This window comes from Borostomias antarcticus, assembly GCF_949987555.1.
Source record: "Borostomias antarcticus genome assembly, chromosome: 7".
NCBI classification, from domain to species: Eukaryota; Metazoa; Chordata; class Actinopteri; order Stomiiformes; family Stomiidae; genus Borostomias; species Borostomias antarcticus.
In genome coordinates, this window is record NC_140240.1 from 25,220,225 (window position 1) to 25,247,680 (window position 27,456).

At 49.3% G+C, this 27,456-nt stretch overlaps 1 protein-coding gene across 1 annotated transcript in view; it reads right to left on the minus strand.

The window, feature by feature from the left end:
• Positions 1 to 316: 316 nt before the first annotated feature.
• Positions 317 to 27,456, minus strand: part of hap1 (huntingtin associated protein 1) — a gene marked incomplete at both ends in the record, with an annotated part of 55,655 nt that continues 28,515 nt past the window's right edge. The window contains 15 exons of the mRNA XM_084441402.1: positions 317 to 617; positions 3,775 to 3,877; positions 4,310 to 4,507; positions 5,915 to 6,297; positions 6,901 to 7,128; positions 7,425 to 7,636; positions 8,429 to 8,503; positions 8,776 to 8,906; positions 9,175 to 9,253; positions 9,534 to 9,642; positions 9,842 to 9,939; positions 10,155 to 10,271; positions 10,569 to 10,645; positions 20,745 to 20,933; positions 22,538 to 22,696. Coding sequence (XP_084297528.1) covers positions 317 to 617; positions 3,775 to 3,877; positions 4,310 to 4,507; positions 5,915 to 6,297; positions 6,901 to 7,128; positions 7,425 to 7,636; positions 8,429 to 8,503; positions 8,776 to 8,906; positions 9,175 to 9,253; positions 9,534 to 9,642; positions 9,842 to 9,939; positions 10,155 to 10,271; positions 10,569 to 10,645; positions 20,745 to 20,933; positions 22,538 to 22,696 — 2,459 coding nt within the window. The remainder of the gene's footprint in view (positions 618 to 3,774; positions 3,878 to 4,309; positions 4,508 to 5,914; positions 6,298 to 6,900; positions 7,129 to 7,424; positions 7,637 to 8,428; positions 8,504 to 8,775; positions 8,907 to 9,174; positions 9,254 to 9,533; positions 9,643 to 9,841; positions 9,940 to 10,154; positions 10,272 to 10,568; positions 10,646 to 20,744; positions 20,934 to 22,537; positions 22,697 to 27,456) is intronic.

Below are 27,456 nucleotides of genomic sequence, written 5' to 3' on the forward strand. Positions count from 1 at the left end.
ATGATTTTCTTTGTGGTGATTCTGATTGCCTCCTGTTTGTGTCGCCAGCTGGACTGATGATCAGGTGATTGTCCTGAGATGAGGATTTCACGCGTCGTTGTATTTTTTTTAAATCAATAAAAAAAAAGAGTACTGTACAAACTACTAACACAACGGAAACTCAAATATGGCTCTAGAAATCTCCAGAGGCCCCATTTTGTGGTGTATTGCCAAGGGGCCCCAAAAACAAAATGGCGGTCGTGTTGCTAGCCATGCAGACTGAAGTCACTGGGGAGGAAAAAGGAGGAGGTGGGGGTGGAAGAGTCTATCTCATACCTTAGGGGGGGTGCCAGACTGCTTCCTTCTCCTTCCCATTGGAACCTACCACCCCTAGAGTCGCCAACTTGTGCAGCCCCAGACCCCACAGCTTCTCCACCAGATTGAAGCTGAAAACGGTCCTGCTCTCGTCCTCCGTCCAGGTCCGTGCGCCACCCCTCTCCTCCTCCTTCCCCCTGGCTGGTGGGGGGTGGGGGGCGAGGGGGGCGTGGCAGCGGGTATAGGGGCGGGGCTGGGTGGAGGCGGTGATTCCCTGCTCTCGCAGCAGCCTCAGGAGTCCCAGCGACAGAGGAGGGGCGGAGCTGGTGGCGAGGAGCGGGGCAGAGGCGTGGTCACCCGGACCGGGGTCAAAGGTCAGGCCACAGTGCTGATGATGATGATGATGATGATGATCAGAGGAAGGGGAGGGCGAAGTGCTCAGACGCTCAGAGCTCCCATAAGCGGACAGGCTGTGAGGGCGAAGGCTGCAGGCAGAACAGAGACACAGGGGCCAATCAGAAACTGAGCTCTGTTGGGGTGCGGCCAATCAGAAACCTTGCTCCAGTATCTCTATGATGTGTCACCATTGTGCAGTATTAGTTGTGTGTAGTTAGTTCAGCTGTCACCAGTGAGTCCACAAGGGAAAGCCTGAGGGGGTTAGAAATGGTGTTAGTACACAGCCGCCTGCGAGAGGTGGGAATGAGGTCGTAGGCAGGGTAGGGTATGTGGGGTAGGTAGGTAAGGTAAGTGGAGTAAGGTAGGGTAGGGTACGTGGGGTAGGTAGGTAGGGTAGAGTAGGTAAATTGGTACAGTAGGTACTTTAGGTAGGTAGGTAGGTAGGTAGGTAGAGTAGGTACTGTAGGTAGGTAAGTAGTTAGGTAGGGTAGGTAGGTAGGGTAGGTAAGTAGGTAGGTAGGGTAGGTACGTAGGTAGGTAAGTAGGTAGGTAGGTAGTTGGTAGGTAAGTAGGTAGGTAGGTAGGTAGAGTAGGTAGAGTAGGTACTGTAGGTAGGTAAGTAGGTAGGTAGGTAGAGTAGGTACTGTAGGTAGGTAAGTAGTTAGGTAGGGTAGGTAGGTAGGGTAGGTAAGTAGGTAGGTAGGGTAGGTAAGTAGGTAGGTAGGGTAGGTAAGTAGGTAGGTAGGGTAGGTACGTAGGTACGTCGGTAGGTAAGTAGGTAGGTAGATAGTTGGTAGGTAAGTAGGTAGGTAGGGTTGGTACTGTGCATAGGTAGGTAGGGTAGGTACGTCGGTAGGTAAGTAGGTAGGTAGGGTAGGTAAGTAGGTAGGTAGGGTAGGTACTGTGCATAGGTAGGTAGAGTAGGTACTGTAGGTAGGTAAGTAGTTAGGTAGGGTAGGTAAGGTAGGGTAGGTACATCGGTAGGTAAGTAGGTAGGTAGATAGTTGGTAGGTAAGTAGGTAGGTAGGGTTGGTACTGTGCATAGGTAGGTAGGTAGGTAGGTAGGTAGGTAGGTAGGTAGGTAGGAAGGTAGGGTAGTTAAGTAGGTAGTATTTTATTGATCCCCGAGGGGAAATGACAGACAGTCATGCAGAGTTGTCTGGAAGTAGCCTGGCACAGAGGGTGTGATGTTTTGACTTCATCTTCCTACACCAAAGCCCGTAGCACAAGTAGATGTTTTTTTTGCATGCTAACTCAGTGTCACTGAGCCAGTGGGAGGGGGAAGGAGGATGAGAGAGAGAGAGAGGGAGGGAGAGAGAGAGAAAGATGGAGGGAGGGAGAGAGAGAGGGGGAGGGAGAGAGAATACCTTAGCAGGAGATGCATGACACAGTCAGCATGCAAAAACACGTCTACCGGCGTTAGGTGCTATCTCCATCGAAGACATCCGTTTTAAAGGCTACATTCACACCTACTACTTCTCCCAGTGGTGATCATTAGCGGTGTTGTCGGCCATTCAGCAGTCATTCATGGATTGGGGGTGGGAGGTTAAGAGTGAGCCGGGGACGCAGGTTTATGGGGTTAGGTTACAGGGCTAAAGTGGGATTTTCCTCTTAGAATCTTCCTCAAATTCTGTCCATGCCAGGTGGGTCTTACTTTGCCCAGGATGGCCCGTTTAGAGCTGGAGAAAGAGCCTGGACCAACGCTTCCTACCGCTGGGAGGAGAGGAGAGAGGACAGGAGGGTGAGGACAGAGTGAGGAGAGGTGAGAGGACAGGAGGGTGAGGACAGAGGGAGGAGAGAGGACAGGAGGGTGAGGACAGAGGGACAGAGGGGGAGAGGAGAGAGGACAGGAGGGTGAGGACAGAGGGAGGAGAGGAGAGAGGACAGGAGGGTGAGGACAGAGGGAGGAGAGGAGAGAGGACAGGAGGGTGAGGACAGAGGGACAGAGGGGGAGAGGAGAGAGGACAGGAGGGTGAGGACAGAGGGAGGAGAGGAGAGAGGACAGGAGGGTGAGGACAGAGGGAGGAGAGGAGAGAGGACAGGAGGGTGAGGACAGAGGGACAGAGGGAGGAGAAATGGACTGAATACCAACAAGGGCGCTTCTGAGAACTTCGTGGTCGGGTGACAGCGGCTAGAAATTGGATTGGAGAGATACAAGTTCTTTGCGATCACGTAAAAAAAAAGAGATAAATTCGTCACCTCGATGTTATTCAGGTTGAATGTGTGTGGATTGTACAAAGACTACCTCAAAAAATACAAAATAAAATAATGCGAGGGCTTGGCGCAAAAGGGGCGTAAGTGACATTTTCTGAATTTTACAGGAGAGCAAAAACAAACGTTTCATTGATTGTATTTATTCAATTAAAAACACCATATTTGAGCAATCTATACTTTTACAGAGATTACGCTTCAAGGAATTCATATTTTAAAAGATCATTTTGGGCGCCAAGCTAGTGCACTAACGCCTATTTTGCTCCAAATTCATGGTCATTTTCTCCTTTATGTTTTCAGATTTTATTTCAAAACCAAACATTTGAGTGACCTTATTCTTTTACAATTTGACAGAACTTGCAAAGACCTTCAAAATGATATATAAAACTCAGTTTTGCCCAAGATGTCACTTTTGCTCCAAGCCCACAAATGGATAAATGATGTGGAGTGGAGGGGTGGATGGATGGATGGAGGGGTGGATGGATGGATGGAGGGGTGGGTGGATGGATGGATGGATGGGTGGATGGATGGATGGATGGAGGGGTGGATGGATGGATGGATGGATGGATGGATGGATGGATGGATGGATGGATGGATGGATGGATGGATGGATGGAGGGGTGGATGGATGGATGGAGGGGTGGGTGGATGGATGGATGGATGGGTGGATGGATGGATGGATGGAGGGGTGGATGGATGGATGGATGGATGGATGGATGGATGGATGGATGGATGGATGGATGGAGGGGTGGAGGGGTGGATGGAGGGGTGGATGGATGGATGGATGGATGGATGGATGGATGGATGGATGGATGGATGGATGGATGGAGGGGTGGATGGATGGATGGATGGATGGATGTGTGCGTAGTCTTACCTGGTGGAGAAGGATGTGATGAGCAGGGGGGGGTGCAGGGTTTGACCGGTGGTGATGGTGTGGGTGAGGGGGGTCATGGGGAGGCCAGGGCCTGACGGAGCGACTGCGGGGGGGCAGCAGAGATGGAGGAGGAGGAGGGAGAATGAGGATGACAATCACAACTCCACGATGATGTGTATAATGGGGAATGTGTGATATTCAAATACATACACTGTGGACTGCGACGAAAGGCTGAGAGTGGGAATGACACAATGAAAGGATGACGTCTCTACCGTCTGCGGAAGATGGAGGAACATGAGAGGGGGGCTTTGGGGGGGGGGGGGGGGGACATCATCCACAGGGCACTACGATGGGCTAATGGATGATAGAGGGCCTACAGGTAGGACAGGTTGTGGTAGAGTAGTGTGTGCGTGTGTGTGTGTGTGTGTGTGTGTGTGTGTGTGTGTGTGTGTGAGCGCATGTTTGCCAGCGCGAGCCTGCAACATTCGAACCCCATCGATCCAGTGCCCTTCTCCAAACCCCGCTGTCTCCTTACCCACGGTGCCGCGGGCGGCGGCGGCGGTGAGCAGCGACTCCTCCTCCTCGTCCTCCTCCAGGTCGTTGAGGCTGTAGACATGCTGCAGGTCCACCTCCAGCTCCCGGAAGTCTTTGGTGAGCACGCCGGGGCGTGGGTGCAGGATGCCGTCCAGGTTGGGCTTGGCCAGCTGCTGCCAGTGGTGCAGCGTCACCGAGCCTGAGGTGGAAGGCGGCGCGGCGAAATATTAACCTCGGTCCGGTTCGTACGTTAAGACGTAAGGCTGTGTGTCCGCCGGCGAGCTGTACGTAGCCGAGCTTCGCCGAGCTGACGGCCGCTCACCAGCTGCTTAGAGCGCACCAGGAAAGCTAACTGACTGGCCGGGCTACCGACAGCCCGCGTTAGCAGTTGGCACCGAGTATCGTGTTTTTGCGGACTGCAGATTAAAGGAGTAGTAAAGGGAAAAATCATGTTTAGCCCTGTTTTAAGGTTACTTATGATCATATACAATGGTTCAGATCAAAACGTTGACAAAACTAGCACTTTGAGAAAGTTGATAATTGCTCTACCACCGTTTTGGTCATACAATGGATGTGGGTGGGCACCGTGAAAAATCATTCAAAAACATGTTAAACTCTCGATTTCAAAGACAAGAAGCTCACCGAGGGGGTAATTGGTGTCCGTTGGTGTTCTGACATCAAATTCGCCGCAAAGTATGAATCCTGTAGGGTTTTATTGATCATTTTATGAAATCCATTGACTTGTATTGACCCAACCGTGGTAGATATGTAGATCAATCCGCAGAGGGGATTCAGGAAGCGGAACTACTTACGGTAGCTATTGTTATTGTTTATGTTGCTAGGCTACCTAGTTTGCGGAAGTTTACACACGTATGTGCTGCGACTAAATAGTTCTATGCTAAATATTTTAAAAAGCCTTTCCAGATGAACTAGAATCTTACTTTATGGCGAATTATATGTCAGAACGCCAACTAACACCTTGGTGAGTTTCTTGTCTTTGAAATTGAGATTTTAACATGTTTTTTGAATGATTTTTCACGGTGCCCACCCACATCCATTGTATGACCAAAACGGTGGGAGAGCAATTATCAGACTCTCAAAAGTTCTAGTTTTGTCAACTTTTTGATCTGAACCATTGTATATGATCATAAGTAACCTTAAAACAGGGCTAAACATGATTTTTCCCTTTACTACTCCTTTAAGCTAGTTAAGATAGCTAAATGTTAGCTAGTGCTAACGTGAGCCGTCTCTGCGGTTTTGCCAAAAAACAACCTTCCTCGTCGTCAGAACAGTCTTTTACAGCCTGCGCTTTAGCCCAAAAAGTTCTGCTTCTTTCAACTGAAAGAAAGAAATTCCTAAAAAGCGCTTGGATCACGCTCGTCTCTATGGCGCCCCAGAGCTCATAAAAACAACGAGAAAACAGCGCCAGCTCTAAAATACAGCTCGTGTTCATGTTCATCTGTGTTTTACAATGTCAATATTTCTGATGAAGTTAAATTGGTAAACGATTTTGAAGCGCATCTCTATGAGCGCATTAGCGTAGGACTCACTGACACTCACGTTCTGTCCAGTCTCACACAACACACACAGGGTCTCCCGCGCTCACCTTCCAGGGGCTTGACGATCTGCAGGCGGTCTGGCAGATAGGAGCGCGACGCCCCTGAGGCGCCGGAGCCGGCCGAGAGGCGCGAGCTGCCGTTGGAGTAGTTGGTGTCCGTGGAGGCGGCCGACGAGCCGGACGGCAGGCTGTCGTCGTTGGGCGTGAGGAAGCCGCTGGACCCCTCGCCGTCGCCGTTGCCTTCTCCTTTGCCGCCGCCCTCCGCAGCCTTCCGGGCGGCCAGCGCCCGGAGCTTGCGCTCGCGCTCCACGTCGAAGAAGGGGCGCTCGGAGGCGTGGCTCTGCTGGCGGGCGGAGAGGGAGTGCAGGGCGGCCTCCAGGTCGTGACCCCCAGGGGTGCCGGGCTGGCCCAGACGCTTGGGAACGCCCACACTGGACGAGGAGAAGGGGGAGACTGTTGTTAATGCGGATAAAGATAACACATAATGGCCGACCATGTTGGCAACATCTCTGTAACTATTTACCTACTCTACTGTTAGTCATGTCTCTCAGAAGTATTTAGCCCATGTTTATTGCTCTGTAAATGTTCTTAGCCAATAGGCAAACATTTTCCAGGAGCTTGCTCGATCGTCTTGTTCGTAGAGTTCGGGGAAGAATTTTTACAGCTCTTGATTGAGCTAAACAGAGAAACTGACGGGGTGGGAGGGTGTAAGACAGTGTTGTTGATGAGGGGGGGGTGGGGGGGTGGGGTGGGCTGAGTCATGCAGAATGAGAGACTCATAAGAATAGCATCTATTCACATACTGTTCTGTACTTATGTACGGTACATACACACATACACACACACGCAAACATACAGTATGTGAACATTCAGAGCAGTATACAGTATAAGAGACATGGCCAGCATACAGTACACCCGGTACTCACTCACACACACACACACACCCGCTGTCGTCGTGTGCGGCGTCCTCGTGTGCGGCGTCCTCGTGTGCGGCGTCCTCGTGTGCGGCGTCCTCGTGTGCGGTGTCCTCGTGTGCGGTGTCCTCGTGTGCGGCGGCCTGCGTGGCGCCGGGCCGGTCCTCCAGAGTGAGGCTGGCGGAGTCCGAGCCGTAGTAGCTGGTCCGCGGCGTGCTGGAGTGGCTGGAGCGGGCCGACGCCGGGCCGGACCCGGGCACGCCGCCGCCGGGGGACTGGCCCCGCGAGCGCAGCCGGGCCGCCTGGTTCGCCACCTTCACCGTCTCGAACACGCGCCGCGGGTGGTTCCTGGGGAGACGAGGGAGGGGAGAGCGCTTGTCACGACGAGTGTGTCGCGTCGTGAACGGCGTCGCTGATCTCCGACTGATTACAGATCAGCGGCGTGGCTGATCTCGGAACGGATGATTTTGGGAGGATAACAGGAATGTGAATTTGTCTTCCATTCAGTTAATTCATTAAGTTCATAACTCTAATCTAATATTAACACCTTCTACACACGATAACATATTTGAAGCATGGTCAGAAGAGATATCGCACAGGGGGCTGAGTTTTTCAACGGCGACGTCGACGACGGCGTCCCGTACTTGTACTCGGGGGGGGCGGGGCTGTCCAGGCCCTTGCGGAAGGTGCCCTCGATCTCGGCCGCCAGCGAGTCCATGGGGAAGACGGCGGCCAGGGCGCTGTAGCGCTGCACCGTGCTGTTGGGCAGGCTCCGGTTGCGCTGGTTCTTCATGTCCTCCCGGGCCTCCCGGAGCATGTCCTCGCACTCGCAGTACTTGTCCTGCAGGTCCCTCAGCTGCCACCGGGGGGAGACAGAGGCGTTAAAACTCAACGGGTGAAACTGTACACAGACTCGAATAGAATAGAAAGTTTATTAGTCGTGTGTAACAAGTAGGGGTACAGGTACATTGGAATTCTTGTCATCGCTTGTCCTTACAGTATCTTAACACTAATCAGTTCCTCCAGTCCTAGGTCCACGGCTAGACATTTAAAGCTTCCCAGACTGGCAATTTACCATCCGTAGTCTAGCAGTCTGAGTATCATCTTACTACTTATCCCATTCGATCATGGATGACTGTGTCTGGGTCCATGATGTAGGCAGTGCAATTAAATAACATTCAAGTATAAAGTTGTGCAGAGTCAGTTGTTGCGTAATTAGTACCCTGAGCGTCTTGTGTAAGCCGTGGGTAAAAGGTTGCCCTCGGACACTTATCTAAGATCTGCTCACGCTGCCTCTCCTGATCAGACCTGGGTCACAATAAATACAATTTGCAAATACTGTCAAATACTTCAGTCTACAATGGCACCGGTGGAGCGATCCCAAAAGTGCAAACACAGAGCAACCTCCACTAAATACTTTCAAACACCTTTTCAAGAACAGCATTTACTCTTTCAAATACCTTCAGGTATATAGTATTTGCTTCATGTATTTGGCCTTCTGACCATATTTATTAGGGGAGGGGGACCCTAACCTGACATATGGATCAAAACATTAGTTAATAGGTGAGAGCTGTGTAAATGATATTCATATTGATATTCATATAAACAGCTCTAGTACAGAGTAGTGATTTGAGAGGGCGGGTCTTACCTCTGATCTGAGCTGTGATTGGTTCTCCCGCGAGGCGCTCAGCAGCTGGGTCAGCTCCTCGTTGTCAGTGGTCAGCTGGATGGACAGAGGGAGGAGGAGGGGTAAATATGACAGCTTCATACTGTGTGTGTGTGTGTGTGTGTGTGTGTGTGTGTGTGTGTGTGTGTGTGTGTGTGTGTGTGTGTGTGTGTGTGTGTGTGCGAGAGTTTGTAGATACAGTATCGTGTAACAACCTAAGTGCACCATGTAAATATTGATGAGGACGGTGTTTATGGGTGTGCATATATGTGTGCGTGTGTGTGTGTGTGTGTGTGTGTGCGTGTGTGTGCGTGTGACCTCTCCCTCACCCCTTTGCAGCGGGCCTGCAGGTCCACTATCTGGGCCAGCAGGAAGCTGATCTCCTCCTGCTGCCTGAAGAAGTCCTCCACCTTCCTGGCCAGCTCCTCAGACAGGTCCACCACCCGCTTGTTCACCGACGCTGAGGGGAGGAACGGAGGGAGGGAGGGAGCGATTGAAAGAGAGAGAACGGGAGGTGAGGGCAAGCAGAGGGAAAGAGAGAGGGAGGAGACGAAAGAGGGGGAGGATTAGTCACACACCCTGTGTACCGTATATACATCGACCTACATCTTAATGTCCCCTCACTCCAATATCCCCCCGCTCATTGGATAGGCCTACTGCGTACGATCCTGTGATTGATATATAATTTTATATCTTACACTTATAGAAGTATAAGAGCATATACTTACAGAGTTCCTCCACACACACCATCATCAGTTCCTGCTCCTGCTCCTCGTAGTTGGTGGTCTCTGACGTCAGGTCGTTGGCCTGTGGAGAAACGCTGTTAGCATAAACATCAGCTCCTTTGTGACCGTGCCGCCATTCCCTTCAGTGTACCAGGCCCTTGGCCAAGTGGCCAGTGTAGCTTAGCACTAGCATTAACGCTCTAGTTAGCAGTAGCAAGTTTCCATTCACTTCAGTGTATCAGACGCTTAGCGAAGTGGCTAGTGTAGCTTATCATTAGCATTAGCGCGCTAGTTAACAGTAGCAAGTTTCTATTCACTTCATATCAGGTGCTTAGCGAAGTGGCTAGTGTAGCTTAGCATACCTCAGTGCGTAGCTTGTGGTTCTCGTCCTCCAGACCCTTGAGTTTATGTTGCAGGAAGTCATAGTGGACGTAGTTACTGAGAGAGTTGGACGACTCGTTCCTGGGCATTCTGGAAACAGGAGAGAGGGGGAGGACCATAGCAGCGTGAGTGAGGTTTACCACAAGTGTGATGTGTGTGTTCAGTGAGTGAGTGAGTTTGTGCGCGAGTGTGTAAGTGTGTCTATGTGTGTGTGTGTGTGTGTGTGTGTGTGTGTGTGTGAGCGTGTGTGTGTTTCTGTATGTGTGCGTGTGTGTGCGCGCGCACTCACGGCAAACGAGACTCCGACGCAGCCTCGATCTCCTCCGTGCTGGCGTACAGGTGGAGGAGATCGTCTCTCATGGAGAGCTCGTGACGTAGCTGTGCGATCTGGAGCAAACAAACAAACAAACATCTTTATTTGTTTAACTGTGGTTGTTATTGAGCATGGGAACTAAATACCGAGCATGGGAACTAAATACCGCAGTCAGTTACACTATCAAGACTAGATATAGTAAGTTGAGAGTGTGAGTGTTTGTACAGCAGTGTATAGTCAAAGACTTGTATTCTGTATCTATGATATATATGGTGAAGCTTGTTTGTACCTCCTCCTTTGCAATCTCCAACTGTTCGTCCAATAGCTCGTTCCGCGCTGTTAGATCCCGGTTCTGCTTCAACAGTGATTGGCCGATCCGGGCTGCCAACTCCAGGTCCCGCTCTTTCTGCAAGGAGATGATTGGTCGATAAGAAAACCTGTCCATTCAGACCATTCCCGAGACTAGAACCGTCATTAACCACCATTCATTTAACTCTGTCTGGGTCATTTGTATATTATTATCGTATATTTATCGAGTGTTCATAGATGGTTGTCCTAATGTTAAGCAGTAGGCTAATCATGTCAAGTCTAATCATAGCATTTGATCGTAATGGCAATGTTGACATACAAGACGACGGTCAGTTGGGTGCATTAGAGTAATCCCCATAATCCCTTTCTTTCCTCCTCCGTGCGGTCCTCTTACCTCCTCCAGTAGGTGGGTGACGGCCTCGATGTCGTGGTACGTCTTGGTGACCTGGCCCACACGCTCGGAACACAGCACTGCAGGAGGGAGGGAGGGAGGAAGGGAGGGAGGGAGAGTGAGGAGAGGAAGAGAGGGGAGAAAAGGAGAGAGGGGGGGGGGGGGGGGGAGAAATAACGACAAGGTCAGTCAACGAAAATTGAGTGTAGTGCAATATTGGAAGGCATACGCGGCTGTAAAACGCTGTGATGGCATTTTGCTGGTAATGTTTAAGCGCAACTTCCATTTGATACGACACATGCCATTGTGTTTTGCCAAGAGACGGAAATGCATTGCCCGGAAATGCATCGTTATCGACGGTTATCACATGAACCAAACAAAAAAATGAAAACAGACAGAAGTGCACTTTGGTTTAATCACGTCTGTGTGAATGTGTTACACTGCCATCCTCCATCCTACCCCTCCCTCCCCCGACGCCGTGTCCAGTCCAGGGGTCATGCAGGGGTCAAGTGGGCCACATCATCTCCAGGTGGCCGGACTACCGAGCGGCCTGAGCCTCTTACCTCGGCCCTCGTTATGGAGATAAGAATCGTCTGCTATAAATATCCCCCTGCAGGGAGAACGACTAAACTGCAATCAGCGCCCTCCGGGGGTGGGGAGGGGGAGGGAGGGTCGACCCCCCTTCTCCCTCAGGCATCGCAGCAGCTCGGCCGGGGTAGCTGGGTAAGCGCTGAACTGGGATCAGTTCTCTCCCCGGTGGGATCTGGCGGTATACTGTACTTATGGGAGGGATTATAGCAGCTAGTTATAGCCCTGCTACTCTGTTATAGCCCTGTGCATGCTAGGGACCGGTTGGAGTGTGAGAGGGTACATTTTGTGATCCTGTTTAAGGTCAGTAGATTCGGTGGATATTCAGTGGGCATCTCAGAATACACACAACCTAATCAACATATCAAAGTCTTGACCGAGCCGTATGAGTTATCAAGGTCACCTTCCATAAAACCGGCACAATTCACTCACTGACACCGTCGCAAGCATGCACTTACAGTACACACACACACACACACACACACACACACACACACACACACACACACACACACACACACACACACACACACACACACACACACACACACACACGTACACACACTAATAACAAAGCCCCTACTGTATGTAAAAGCCAGTGGCCCTGTCTCAATTTGCTTGAAAGCCTAGCCAGATCACCAAGACAGGATGATGCTTTATACTGAAATAATTAGATTATGGTCTGTCTTTGGCCTGAGAACATGGTGACGGTGCAGTAATAGCAGCGATAGCATTAACTAAATGGCTTAATGGAATGAAAGGGTGAACATTTTTAAGGCCGCGGTCGTATATCCTCAGTGCTGTGGAGCGCCTTCGCCGTACCCTTGGCTAGAGGTGACTGGGGGGTCAGCAATGCGGGAACAGAGATGGATTTAGATATGGAGAGATAGATGGAGAGAGAGAGAGAGACGGAAAACGGTAGAGAGAATGAGAGAAAGATAGATAGAAAGAAAGAGGGTTGAGAAAGCGTAATCGCGAGGACATCTTGTTCCTGGCGGGGAGGTTGAGTTGGTGCCAGAGGCAGACGGCAGCGCCAGGCAGATGGCAGAAGAACTAAGGTGCCGACCTGACCCCCGCAGTCATGCGCCAGTAAGAGAAAGCTCACGTAGAGATTTGACCATGGATCAGTGCTGTGATTTGGGTTAGAAATATGGCATATATACGGTTATCGTTGTGGGTGTGAACAAGTCTTTGTTTATGAACCTCAAAAATAGTATCTGCTACAGGTCTTCAAATATTATACTAAGATGTTGTCATGGAGATAGCTCTGAAATAGTCCAGCAAATACATGCTCACCCGGCACCAATGAATATAGCTTCATGAGACATGGCTGTGTTTTTGTCTGTGATGAGCTTCAATTAGCTTCCAGTCATGTTTGGCCCAATGCAGACTACACACTACCACCCATCCGCTGTCACAATGAAAATACCATCACTTTGTACACTGGACAAATGCTAACCAATTAGCGCAAGTGAGCATAATTTATTCAACCAAGGCTAACTAGTTAATTATTTCGCTTCGGTGTTCACTGAGACACAATAGTCACGCTTTAACTATTAGCTTCCTCAGCCTCTCAACCATTCAATTTCAAATGTTGAGCTTAAGGTGATGAAGACTTTTACCATTTTCTTTTACCACAGATGAAGTATTTTATTACTGTACCTGTGTTTTTCTTGGACATATTTGTCATTCTTATCTTAACATATTCATCTGTTCGTTTTTTTTTTTTTTAAAGAGACAAAACAAAATTGGAAAATTATGAAATTCAAGTAAACTTGTTTCGATCCACAATATTACACCACCTGGCAAACTCGCCCTCCTGGCAAACTTTATATGCAGCTTCCCTTATAGATGTGAGCTCCTCAACGCTGAGCCTGAGTGGATGAGGGAGGGGGGGGTGAGGTGTCAAGTTCAGGTTCTGAGTGGATAGGGTTAGGGTTAGTGGCCTAATACCTGAACACGGACAACCCCACCTAGGAAGGGGGTCACTGATGACGTGTGTTGTGGTGCGAGGATCAGACAAGACAGGCTCAGGCACCTATGGATCTGTATTGATCTGCGGCTCTTTATAAGACTTGACAGGATTGACACTGAGGGTTAAAAGGATAGTGAGCAAGTCAACTAACCTAGAGTGGTCTTAGAACGTGTGTGAGTGTGTGTGTGTGTGTGTGTGTGTGTGTGTGTGTGTGTTTGCGTGTGTGTGTGTGTGTGTGTGTGTGTTCCTCACAGACTGTAAACAAAGAAAACTGTTGCAAAGCACTGCTGTGTATCTCAAAACTGAAATCTGAAATTATCAAATCAAAAACCTAGGTACCTCTGTCTCTTTTGACCTTCAAATATACTATAAGCATTTGGATCATCAATAAACTCCACATAAGCATAAATTAAAACTTGCGAGATTGATAAGCAATGCGATATAGATAACTAGCGAAATAGATCAGATAACGTGAGATAGCGAATAATAATTTGTGACAGAAGCAACATCGCTAGGTTGAAAGGTTCAGACTATCGAACAGCCTGAAGGAATGATCAAATCAATGGCAGTCTAACAGACTATATTCCAGCATTGGAGTCCCACAGCACAGACAGCTGTGCTGTATTTGTGCAATTAACTTCTTTTTTTTTTAATCCGATTCATTTCTCTCCCCCCTTGTTTTTTCATCAAAGTTGTGTAGCGGTCATCTGCGGAGGCTGCCGTTTTTCTGGAACGTTGTGCGTTTGCTGGAACGGCTCCAGAGTCGCAGTCAACGAATCAGAGAGGGTGCCAGTCTGCCAGCCAGCCGCCTGCCCACTCAGACATAGACGGCCGAAACGCCACACACGAAGAGAACGACGGAGAGAGAGAGAGAGAGAGAGAGAGAGAGAGGCAGGTTTTAGCTACTAACAGGCTACATCAAAGCAAGACTCTGGTCAAGGCGTGTATCCTTTTAAATCTTAAAAGTGTGAAAATCATTGCCGTTTCATTTTCACACATTTGAATTGTTTGTTTTGTGCACGGGTCAAGGTCAAATATATGCAAATCGGGCCTGTGTTCAGTCTGTCAGTCTCTCTGGTGTCCTCTTCAATACAACCTCCCTTGTTGCTGTTTAGCTCACTGATAGGCAGTCAGTATGGAGGACATCGCTGGAGGCAGGATTGAAGAGGACAATTAAAAGCATCATGCTGGTTGAAACTAGAGCACCGTGACTGAAACACCTGCCTCACTCGCCCCTCAGGACCACACAACAACTCACACAATAGAGGGTTTTTGATGGGGGGGGGGGGGGGTCAATTCATTTCCATAACAACATGTTTTCAACCCCAGTCTTACTGGAAACGAAAGGCCACACAGGGAGCACGAAGACAGGACATCATGCAAATCAGAAATCTGCTATTTCCATCACACGAGGACAAGTGTCTGCAGTCGCGAGCCACATGACCTTTATTCTGACCAAGACTAAAAAATAATAGCCAGCCAGTCGGCCCAAACCCGACCCCAAACTCAATGAATGTTTCTTTGAATTTGACATTGATTGCACCTTCACAATCTGCAGAGTCTGCACACACGTCCGGTCCGCCAATCGGACGTGCGAGCCGCGAGGTGCGCTGAGGCACGGCATCGCCGCCGCACCGGTTCACCCGTATGGAAGCGCGGAGCTCAGTGAAAAAACGGATTTGCGGTTGCATCGCCTGCACCGAGCTCTCCCCTTCTCTCCTCTCTCTCTCTCCCTCTCTCTCTCTCTCCACCTCCACGCTTCCTCCCTCTCCGCCTTCCCTCGTCCTCCTGTCCTCCCTCTCTCCCTCACCTTGCATCAGCTCCCGGCGCGCAGTCGCCGCCGCCTCGATCTTTCTCTCCTCCGCCGCCTCCTCCTCCTCTTCCTCCCCCTGGCTCGCGCCGCTCCTCTCCTCCTCCTCTTCCGAGCAGCTCCACACCTCCATTGTTGTTCCCCTCTCTGCTTTTATTCCTCGTCCGTCTTTCTCCGGGATCCTATTCTTCCGTCAGCTCCCCTGAGCCCATTGCACGACGAGAGCGATATTCCTTGTGTGTGTGTGAGAGAGAGAGAGAGCAGCTGCCTGTGTGTGTGTGTGTGTTCTTGCGAATAGAGTCAGCTCCTGGGCGTTAATGTGTAATCCACTCAGATTGGGGGAGGTCCATCTGTCGTCACGCCCACCAGCGTTTGTTCACCTGACCACGCTGGAAGGAGGGAGCGCAGAAAGAGGAGCTGGTGGAGGGGGGGTCGGAGGAGAAGACAGACCGACGCGAGGCGCAGAGGCGGATGTTGATGACTAACGCTGGCGTCGTCCGAGCGGGGGACGCATCGTTGGGACGTTAAGCTAATTTGGTTCCGCCGGTCAGGTTGAACAGGGGGGGGGGGGCATACCAAGTCGCTCCACCACCCTCCCCTGTGAGGCAAGAGCAAAATGGTACGGTCCCAACCCCGAGCTACGGCTGCTGTCTGACCTCACACACACAGACACACACGCAATACTGGCGCAGGCTGAGCCACACCCCCTTATGGGGGGAGATTGATGCAGTACTGTAAATACAGACTGAGATTGACAGTGCAGGGAGGGGTGTGTGTGTGTGTGTGTGTGTGTGCGTAAGAGAGAGAGAGGGAGAGAGTGTGTGTGTGTTTGTGTGTGTGTGTGTGCGTAAGAGAGAGAGAGGGAGAGAGTGTGTGTGTGTGTGAGAGAGAGAGAAAGAGGGAGAGAGAAAGAGGGAGAGAGAGAGAGAGAGAGGGAGAGATATAGTGTGTGTGTGTGTGTGTGTGAGAGAGAGAGAGAAAGAGGGAGAGGGAGAGAGATAGTGTGTGTGTGTGTGTGTGTGTGTGTGTGTGTGTGTGTGTGTGTGTGTGTGTGTGTGTGTGTGTGTGTGTGTGTTAACATTAGGAGAACAGCGCCTCAGTATATGTTTTACCGTGAATCTCACAATTGGACTTGGACTGCAAATACCGTTGTAAAATAATAAATCTGTGGGTGACTTGACCTACATGCTTTTGCGTGCGTGCATGCGTGTGTGTGTACGGGTGTGTGTGTGTGTGCGCGCATGTCTGGTATAAGCATCTCTGAACCGTCTCCTGCGGTCACTTCTACACACCGTAGCAGTGTCCCCTGAGGAGGACAGTTCAGACATTGTGATATTCCAACGCAGACACTAATCAATTATTCAATTATTTGGCTCAGAGCAAATGAACCAACCATGGGGGGGGGGGGTTCAGGGCCCAGCTGATTGAGGCCAATTCCATCTGATGGAAACTCTAGTCTAGACATAATTACACCATGATTTCATCAATAAACTATATTAATTATTATGAACAATAATAATTTCAGCAGAAACAGAAACCTTGATAAAATGAGTGCTTACTTACCCTAAATACAAGTTAAGGAGCAAATGTACCTGATAAAGCAAGAAATAATAGCGGGTGGTTTTGAGGGCCACGCCCTCTCTATCTAGCCTTTATCATCATCATCATCATCATTGACCGAGTGCCCGCCCTGTTGCTACTCTGGTACAGAAGTGTCCTCGCCATTAAATATTAACCTCCACCCTCCTCATCAATTTTTTACCTCTTTCAGGTAAGGTAACGCATGCCTTTCACCGCCTCTCTGCACCCCTGCACCCCCCCCCCCCCCCCCCCCACACACACACACACTCCTGTTTTTACATCCTAAGATACTCTACATCGAGCCCTTTGTCTCCTATAAAAGACACAGTCAGCTTTACAAAGCAGATTAATCTAAGCGGCGGTTTGGTAACGTCGTCTGGTCACTCACACAGCTGACTTTGCACCATATAAAATATAGAATGTCATCATAACCTGTGTGCGAGGGCAGTGGTAATATTACAAGACTACGACCTTTCAAGACTGATAGAAAGTACACCGTACACTGTTCCAGACACAGATCCAACAGCCATTATCGGAGTTTAAATGCCGTTAGCAACGCATTGGTCAATATTAACACAGCGCACCCCTTTCCCTGATAATTGGAGTTTGCGCAGCCAGATTTCCAGTGAAACACAAAGTGGAGATATCACCGGTCAATGTTTGAATAAGCACACACACCCCTTAAGAGGTCGACGGCCACCTGGTGTAACAGGGCGTTGATTTCTATGGAAGTACAGCTTGACCAAAGCAACCTTGCTATATCTGATCGGCTACGGTTATCGATGCACCTTCTAAAAGTGCAATATACTGTAGAGTGATTGCTAGATATGCATTCATCATGACTAGGGGCTGATAGATCCCTCCAACGAATATGAAAACAATGACTATGAGACCATGTGTATCGGCTTGTTTACCACAGGGGAGACGCTAGTTTGGAGTCAAGCGCCACAGAACACGTGCATAGGGGCGGGGCCAGCGTGTTACCTTTCAAATCCAGCTGCATTTAAAACAGCCAATCAGGAAGGCCAATCAGCCTCCGCGCACGGCCCGCTCTCTGTGCGGACCAATCGTCCTCTGCGTTCAAAATCCGAACGCGTTCTCATTGGCGCCCACGAATGTCGTAGCTTCTTTCGGATTACGGACACGCTAGCTATACTCTTGGTGTGTACTTGTACGCTAGCTATACTCTTGGTGTGTACTTGTTTGTGGGCACTGATTCTTCACTTGGCCCTGGTGAATATATAGTAGGGCAAAGAGAAGACATTCAATTTCCCAGAGATCAAGTCCTACTGAACGCACAGGAGTCAGTACAGACAAACAATAAGACAGAATGAAATGGTAAGGTCAATGGTAAATGGGCTGCACTTATCCAAAGTGCTTTACAATGGCCTCTCATTCACCCACTCACACACCCATCCACACACCAATGGCGGCAGCTGCCATGCAAGTTGCTAGCCTGCTCATTGGGAGCAATTTGGGGTTCAGTGTGTTTGCCCAAGGACACTTCGACATGTGGACAGGAGGAGCCGGGATTCAAACCGCCGACCCTGCGATCACTGGACGACCCGCTCTACCTCCTGAGCCACAGCCGCCCCAGAAATACAAACAGACATCGTGGTTCACTGGAAAACAAATAGCTTTTCACTACGAAAAGGAGGAATATAGAATAGTTTTCTGTCACAACAGGAAGAGGAAATACTAGTATTAGCAAGAGAAAGGACTGAAATGTTTAGACAGCACAGAGTCAGAGAACAACTGGGAGAACAAGCAGGCGGTCAGCTGACCTACTGGACAGAACCAAACGTCGCCCGGGGACACACACAGGACCTGACGCTGTCCCTCGTAAGGAGATCGGAGGTTGGGGCCCAGCCTACCCAGCATGCATCGGTTAGACGCGCAATGGGAACCCTGACGCGTCTCTGCAAGAGAGCCATCTGGGTTTCAGTTACATCCCTCAACTTGAGCGGACAGTTAAGATGCTGTTGACACGGACGGGAGGTCAAAGCTTGGGCACAGAAAGTCTAGGAGACTGTTCTCATCCTCCAACTGTGGTCCGGTTTTGAACCGACGGGGTGGATTCAATGGAGTGAATTCCAGTGAGGTTTGGCCTCAACACCGGTTCAACATTAAAAAGGTACATGTAGGTTAACACTAAATCAACAATTCTTCCTCTTTTTTCTGTGTCTACGCCCCACTGCATCATGGTCCAGGTCACTCTTTTCTCTGATTGGTCACTCAAATGATGACATCTATGATGACATCACACTGTCAACGAAGACCGAGTGATCATCAGCTGGCCAATCTTTGATGAGCAATTGACTATTGACAACTGTTGATAGTTGGGGTAAGACAATTGATGATGGTTTGATTAATTAACTGGATTATAGACTACTGGTTAGATGTATTGGTGCCGGTCTGAACAAGCACAAATGATTGATGGTTATACTGTAGTTGAATGCACAAGTATCTTAATGTCTTCTGAGGGGATGGTAACGCTTTTTTGTTAATCTTTAGAGAGCACAAAGTTGCTCACATGCTACAGTAAAGCATGTTCCACCAATTCCTAGTTCCACACTGTTTATTTACGGTTTCATCATTTCTTTCACAACAACCACTTCGGGGAATATGCTCAAAAAATGACACCAAAGGTCACAAACAAACACACCTATTTTGGGGTTTGGGGCAGATAACCTTCTGTCACCTTTCTGTCTAGACAAGGGAGACCTGGAGACAACCCCCTCACCCCTGTTGAGTCTACAGCCCGTACACAACCTGATACAGAGCTCCGCACATGCGACGCGTGGTCCGTGAGGCTGCGACGTCTTAGTGGCGTCGGCGCCGGTGGTCCCAGGCTACTGCAAAGACCTCTGGGACGTCATGTCTGGTGGAACCATCCTGGAGGAACTGCTTAGGACTTAAGCATTGTTAGTGTAGCGTAGCTAATCAGCTTGGTGGGCATTTGACATCTGTGACCCCAGTACATGAGAGAAAGGGGGTCGGCCTAGGGGATTAGGCCCCACCCCCTCGGCTCAAAGCAGGGGATCTGTAAGCTCCTCCTACAAAACCCACGACACACTGCGGGTGGCCAACCTGAGATTCTTAAACTGTCGGCCTCCTATCAAAGAAGCATCGTGAAAATATCACAGAATATTCAGCCCACTAATATCGGTACTGTATCTATATTGGAGTGAAACCTACTCTGTGCAGTTCTTACACCAGTATGGAGATAATGTACCTAACCAGGGAATAATGCTGAATGTCCCTATGCACACGCGAGGCAGACCTGGGTGCAGATTTACCAAGCGTCTCAGAGCACAAGGCAGCTGATCTAGGATCAGGTCCTTACTTGTCAATTATGAGCTTATTCAAAAACGCACAATTGATCCTTAATCAGAACTCCAACACCTACGACACTCGGTAGCATAAATACGGAACCCTGGTCGCCATTTTGCCAGACAGGCCCGAGACGTCCGCACAATCTCGGTTCAAAGAGGCGGGGAAGCAGAGATAGATTCCCAGACAGGTCTTATCTGTGAACTTGTGTAAGGCTTGTTGGGCCCAATAGCAGGAACCATAGAAACAAGCGCAGGTTTGTACCACAGTGTTTATCTGCGTCTCCACTTCCCCTCAGGCTACGCCCTGCCGAAGCCTATTGGACCCATAATGTCCAACAACTCATCAGTGACTCCCTACATACCGTACCGTAGTCAATAACCAGAGTGAGGATATTGCTAGTGTGTTTTAAAAGACGGGTGTGATGCTCGTTCGTAAATTTTTCCACAGAGAAACAAACTTCGAAGATTTCGACGTACGGCTGCTTTCATAACTCTGCAGCACAGCGTCACGGCGAGATGGCCCACAAGGCCTTTTACGAAGCAGAAATGGAGGTCATTCCATCATCGCTGTTCTGTGATTAAAGGCGATGTGTAATCTGTGTACGGCACAGGCGCCCTCTGACAGACCTGTTATTTGAGAGGCGTTTCCTCAACATGCCCTCAGTCAATACAGTCAACCACCATGTCACCTAAATCAACCAATCGTTAATCATTTCACCACAAAACCCAGTTAGGTCGTCCGCGTGTCGTCTGTAAGTATGGCGCTTATTAAAAACAAACGCGCCCAGTGGCCGGCAGTGCTGCGCTCAGGTACCCCCAGAGTCTCTCGAAACGGCACGAGGTGTTGTTCTACGTTCTGTGTTCTGTGCACGGTGAACAGTGGGACTCACAGAAGTACTTGAGCGTCTCCTCGATCTGGTCGTGTGTGAGCCCCATGGCGGCCTCCGGGGGCAGCAGCGGGGTGTGCAGCCAGTCGTCGTGGTCATAGCCGAACAGGCAGTCCGCCCGCAAGGTGTAGTTGGGCAGTCCCTCCGACAGCAGGCTCACTATCTCCACCTCCGGCAGGTCTGAACACAGCTCTGTGAAGGAGGGGAGTGTGTGAGTGTGCGTTGGGGGAGGGTTGTGTGTGTGTGTGTGTGTGTGTGTGTGTGTGTGTGTGTGTGTGTGTGTGTGTGTGTGTGTGTATGGGGAATGGGTGGGTAAAAACATGGGTATGGTAAAAGTAAGAGAGCAAAGCAGCCGTCAACCGGCTGACATGACATCAACGAGCCTCTGCTGCCCTCTATTGACCTTACATGGATTTACAATGAGATTACACTTCCTATAGTCCCCAGAAATGAATCCCAGGCCAGGTAAAGTTCAACCCACAGATCAGGAAAAATAGAGTTCCGCACACTAGATAGCTCCTATTAAAAATGTTTTTTTTATTGCAAAAACCCGTGACGTTTCGAGCACAAAGGCTCTTCAGCAGAAGTCTGAGGAAGAGCCTTTGTGTTTGAAATGTCAGGGTTTTTGCAATACAAAATTCTTTTTAATGGGAAATATCTAGTGTGCAGAACTCTATTTGTATGCGTTGCGACGCACCAAAGATAGCAAATGTCCAGTTGTCACTCCCTCCCTCCCTTCCTCCGTCGGGTTGTTGACCTGCAGTTCTATATTGCTACCACAAGAGGCAGTGTTTTTTTTGTGCATGGCTGTACGCCAGCACACCTAGAAGGTCAATGTTGACCTGCATTTCTTTGTTGGCACCACAAGAGGCAGTAGTCCCAGCACACCAAAATCAACCTGCCGATCTACACTGCACAAGTAGAGTAGTGGTGAGAGCATAGGACTCCCACCCGGGAGACGGGGGTTCAAGGCCCCGGTGGGGATGGCTTTATGGGACTATACCCCAAACCTCCACACATCCTTTCACTCCAATCTTTTTATCCCTTATCTTTGTCCAAAAACAGAAGTTGAACCAATTGCAGCAAAATAGCCAACATAACAGGAATCATCAGTGTAACTGCTTCAGCCACTGACCGCTACCATTAATGTTATAGAAGCTGCTGCTAGTTGTTGTGAGCTCATGAGCTAACTAGCTATCCCGCTCTTATTGTGCTGGATTAGCATTGGAAGCATTGGAACTGATGTGTCCAGGCGACAAGACCCATCGTCATTTATCAGACATTATTTCATGTCATTTCAATTCACAGCTATTTCAGTGGCGTGACTAGCTTCCCTCCTACCAGTCCTGAACAGAAACAAGCCGGCCACGCACATAAGCCAGGCTGGACCTGGCCTGGTTCCGGATCTACAAGAGTTTGTGTTTCCAGCACCCAGACTAACAGAGAGAGTGGATTGGGAGTTCATCCCACAACCGACTAGCCTACAGGGCAATGAAAGGACCAGCTCCTTCCTATCCTATCCGTCTTTCAGTGGAATCACTCGAGAGCCTGAGGCTGAAAACTCACCGCTTCAAGAAATACTACCCTGACCTTTCCTCTTAGCACCTATTTTCTATTTGTATCTAGCTGTTCTTGCACGTTGACTTAAGCACTAGTTTAAGCTTTTAGACACTTGTTTAGGAGATGCACTTATGAGTTCTGGTGATTATCAGCACAGTCGTAAGTCACTTTGGATAAAAGTGTCTCTTAAATGACTGTAATGTAATCTAACAACCAAAAACACAACCAGGACCCACCAGTGAGGGTGGAGGCATCATGGCAGCTCCCATCTCCTCTGTCCTGGGGGCCCCGGTCAGGAGATGAGAAGAAAGGCGGCGGGTCCCAGTCCAGCGCCCCTGACGCCTCCCCCGTCCCCCCACCGAGGGAGAGGGCCGACGGGGGGTCCAGGGGGGCCTCTGGGGACCAGGGGTGAGGTGGAGGAGGAGAGAGGGGGGGAGGTGGAGGAGGGCGGTGGGGGTGGGACAGTTTGACTGGGGCCGGGGGGTTCAGGGTGAAGCCGGGATCAGGGGGTGGGCGTCCCCGTGCGGGACTGGAGCCCCCTGGTGGCTCAGGGTGAAGGTGCAGGCGTCAGGCTCATCTGGCTTGGAGGCCCGCTCTGGAGGGGGAGTGAGGGAGGGAGAGAAAGAGAGAGAGAGAGAGAGCAGGATTAACTTCAAAGAAATGTCTAGCCTAACTGGGAAATACACAGTTTAAAAGTCTTATTATTTACTTAGAAAACACATTATTCAACAAAACAAAAACAAAACAGGCAGACAATGTAACGGCACATAAACAAGTAAGATTATGTTCACTATAATATAAATAATAATGCAGTGATCAGTTTCAAGGACAAATCATAAAAAGGTCACTGAATAACTTTCAGTCAATTCAACCGGGATAAAGCGGAAGACTCAAGCGCAGAACAACGGAAAGGTTTGGTTTCACAGACCAGGTCCACTGTAGTGGATGAAGCTAACCAAAGCACTTTCAATGGACAGACTCGGGAGTCACGCTGCAGCCACGTTCCCAGAACGTCAGACACCTCGCGAGTCGACCGTCTGTTTCCTGCTCGGCCTTGAACTGCGCGCTCGTAGCGTTTCGCACGGCCCTGGCTTCTCGCCAGCGTTTTTTAGGGCCAGAGAGCTATAGTTACCGGGGCCTGGGGCCGACGCATGTATCGGTTTACCCGGCAGCACAACGCACCGCTTATCACATTCAAAGCAACATGGCCGACCAAGCAAGTAGGCCCCTGTGCTAACGCTAATGCTAACACTCTGGGCTAATTCATAAGGTTGACAAGTAGCGTTCAAGTTTCTTCCGAGACTCGTACGGTACAGGAGGGACCAGGCCAGGAGGGACCAGGCCATCGATCTGTAACTGATACATGACGTAACACTAAAAGGAGAATGGTCAGGGGGTGGAGTGCATACGTAAATATGTCATACACACCCAGCGCATGCCGTTTCCTTATTAATAAGGCGCTTGTCAATCATACTGATAAAGTACAGTGAACAGCTTGAATAATTGAAATATCCTGGTTCAGACAATGCTCACCTGTGTGTGTGTGAACACATCAGCCCTGGGCTGAATCAAGGCTGATGACAAAGGATAGTCGATACCGCATCAGGTACAATGCCCTGCATTCATTCACACATTCACGCACGCACGCACGCACACACATTACACACAGACAGCCAGAGAGACAGGCAGACAGAAACATGCACGCACAAATTAACATGGCGTGCACATACACACATCCTGTTGTTTGCCAATAGGCCGGCACAAACACATACAGTACACCCCCCCACTTAGTGGAAACATGAGAATGAGACCCACCCCCATTCGATCCCCTTCCTCTCCCTCTCTCCTCCCCCTCTCCTCTCATCTCCGCCCTCAGGCCTCCCTCCATCCCCCCTCCGCTAGCCCGCCTCCTTCATCGACCTCGGGCTAAGTGTATTGCTCTGGCCAGCCTCCCTCTCTCCCTCCCTCCCTCCATCCACCCAGTGCTGTCAGCATGGTCAGGTCACATATGTTCCACTCAGGCTCATATTCAGCTTCCTCTGAGCCATGACGGGTTGAATGTTCATCTCACCTACATAGCGATCGCGATAGTGGCGCTTAAAGGTCCTTTTTGCACAGAGAAAATAGGTCCCCACAAAGTAAAGGATTCAATGATAGCTTGACCTCTAAAATTATGGTATAAACTAGGGATGTTTTCGATCCGATTTTCCTCGGTACAGTATTGATACAGTAAAAATATATATTTACATGACAATAAAGGATAGAATTCAGTCATAGATACATTATACATATTTTAAATTGATTTAAAATGTCCTTACATTCCCTCCACCCAACCTGGAGTTGTATTTTCAGCTGGATGAACATTTTTAGTAAATTATGTGAGTATCGCAATGTATCATGATACATTCACTCACCCATCCAACAGATGACAGAGCGGGGTCAGCAGATGCTGAGGTGCATAGTGCGCAGAGGTCGCCAACTTTCTTGAGGGGTCAGGGAAGAATTTTTACAGCTCACTTTTCTGGCCCCCGAGTGATACTGTTTTTTTGCTTCCCTCTGGAATATTTAGGGGTGGGACGTATGTCCACCTCCCTTGTTCTCTGTAAAGCGCATTGTGTTGCCTCTGGGTATGAAATGCGCTATACAAATAAAGCTTTGATTGATTCGATTGAACTCTCTGCAGAGTCAATCGCTACAGACCTCCAAACTTCATATGGCCTTCAGATTAGCTCAAGAACAGTGAGAGCTTCATGGAATGGGTTTCCATGGCTGCAGTGGTGTAAAGCACGTCGCCTCTGGACTCTAGAGCAGTGGAGACGCTTCTCTGGAGTGACGAATCACGCTTCTCCATCTGGCAATCTGATGGACGAGTCTGGGTTTGGCGGTTGCCAGGAGAACGGTACTTGTCTGACTGCATTGTGCCAAGTGTGAGGTTTGGTGGAGGGGGGATTATAGTGTGGGGTTGTTTTTCAGGAGCTGGGCTTGGCCCCTTAGTTCCAGTGAAAGGAGCTCTGAATGCTTCAGCATACCAAGTGATTCTGGACAATTCCATGTCCCAACTTTGTGGGAACAGTTTGGGGATGGCCCCTTCCTGTTCCAACATGACTGCGCACCAGTGCACAAAGCAAGTTCCATAAAGACATGGATGAGCGAGTTTGGTGTGGAAGAACTTGACTGGCCTGCACAGAGTCCTGACCTCAACCCGATAAAACACCTTTGGGATGAATTAGAGAGGAGACTGCGAGCCAGGCCTTCTCGTCCAACATCAGTGTCTGACCTCACAAATGTGCTTCTAGAAGAATGGTCAAAAATTCCCATAAACACACTCCTAAACCTTGTGGAAAGCCTTCCCAGAAGAGTTGAAGCTGTTATAGCTGCAAAGAGTGGGCCAACGTCATATTAAACCCTATGGATTAAGAATGGGATGTCACTTAAATTCATATGCGTCTAAAGGCAGATGAGCGAATACTTTTGGCAATATTGTGTATCATACTGTGAGGTCCTTGCCAACAGACACTAGAGATGGGACCGATCCGATCGAGTATTGGGATCAGGCTCTGATCCAGACGTGGTTCACGGGTCGGGTATCGGCCTGAGGTCACCAATCCACATACCAATCCAGATTAAGTGAAAGGGCTCCGGTATTCATTCATTCAATAGGCTACAGTTCACGTTTTCCTCAGTCCAGCATCTAGTTCACCAAACTAGCCTATCTTTTCAGACCAATTGCTTATGTTTGCAAGCGTTTGGTGCGAAAATGTTACCTAAAAAAAACTTTACATAGTTTGAAAAGCATGTTCACGAGTGGAAGTGAAAGTCTTGAGATGCAAGCGCTGGTCCAGATGGCTACACTAGACGGTGGCGGAGGACTTCCAAAAGCAAAAGCGCATATTTGGCAATATTTCTGATTTAAACCCAATGCTAATAGGGAACCTGATAACATTAATGAGGCAGTCTGTAAACTAGAGCCATTTCTCCCTCTCCTTACTCTTGTCGTGTCAAAGTGAAATATGACACCAGTGTTCTCTGCTTATGTGCGTTGGCTGGCTTGTTTCTGTTCAGGACTGGTAGGACTGAAGCTAGTCATGCCACTGAAATAGCTGTGAATTGAAATTACATGAAATAATGTCTGATAAATTAAGATGGGTCTTGTCACCTGGACACATCAGTTCCAATGCTTCCAACGCTAATCCAGCACAATAAGAGCGGGATAGCCAGTTAGCTCATGAGCTCACAACAACTAGCAGTAGCTTCCATAACATTAATGGTAGCGGTCAGTGGCTAAAGCAGTTACACTGATGATTCCTGTAACGTTAGCTATTTTACTGCAATTGCTTCAACTTCTGTTTCTGGACAAATGTAAGGGATAAAAAGATTGGAATGAAAGGATGAATGTGTGGAGGTTTGGGGTATAGTCCCATAAAGTCATCCCCACCGGGGCCTTGAACCCCCGTCTCCTGGGTGGGAGTCCAATGCTCTCACCACCACTACTCCACTTGTGCATTGGAGATAGACGGGTTGGTTTTGATGTCCTTCTTCCAGTCCCTAGTGTGGTTTGGGGTTAGAATAAGGGTTGGGGTTGGGACAGGATCTGACCTATAAGGCCTATAAGGTAAAGGTTGGAGTGAAAGGATGAACATGTGGAGGTTTGGGGTATAGTCCCATAAAAATGCCCACCGGAGCCTTGAACCCCGGTCTCCCGAGTGGGAATCCAATGCTCTCACCACTACTCTACTTGTGCAGTGGAGATCGGTGGGTTGATTTTGGTGTCCTTCTTTATTTTGGTGTGCTGGGACGACTGCCTCTTGTGGTGCCAACAGAGATATGCAGGTCAACATCGGAAGAAGTGAGGGAGGGAGGGAGGAAGTGATAACCAGACAAACGCTATCCTAGGTGCGCTGGCTTACAGCCACACACAAAAACAGTTCAATGCAGTACAAGTTAATGATAAATAATTATTCAAGAAAAAAGACTGCCAGTATCGGATCAATATCGGCAGATATCCAAATTCAGGTAGGAATCGGATTGGAACTGAAAAAAAGTGGTTCGGTGCATCTCTAATGGACACACAGGCATGTGTTCACAAACACTAGCACATGCATGCACAGGCAGACAGATGCATAAACAGACACACAACACACACACACACATATTA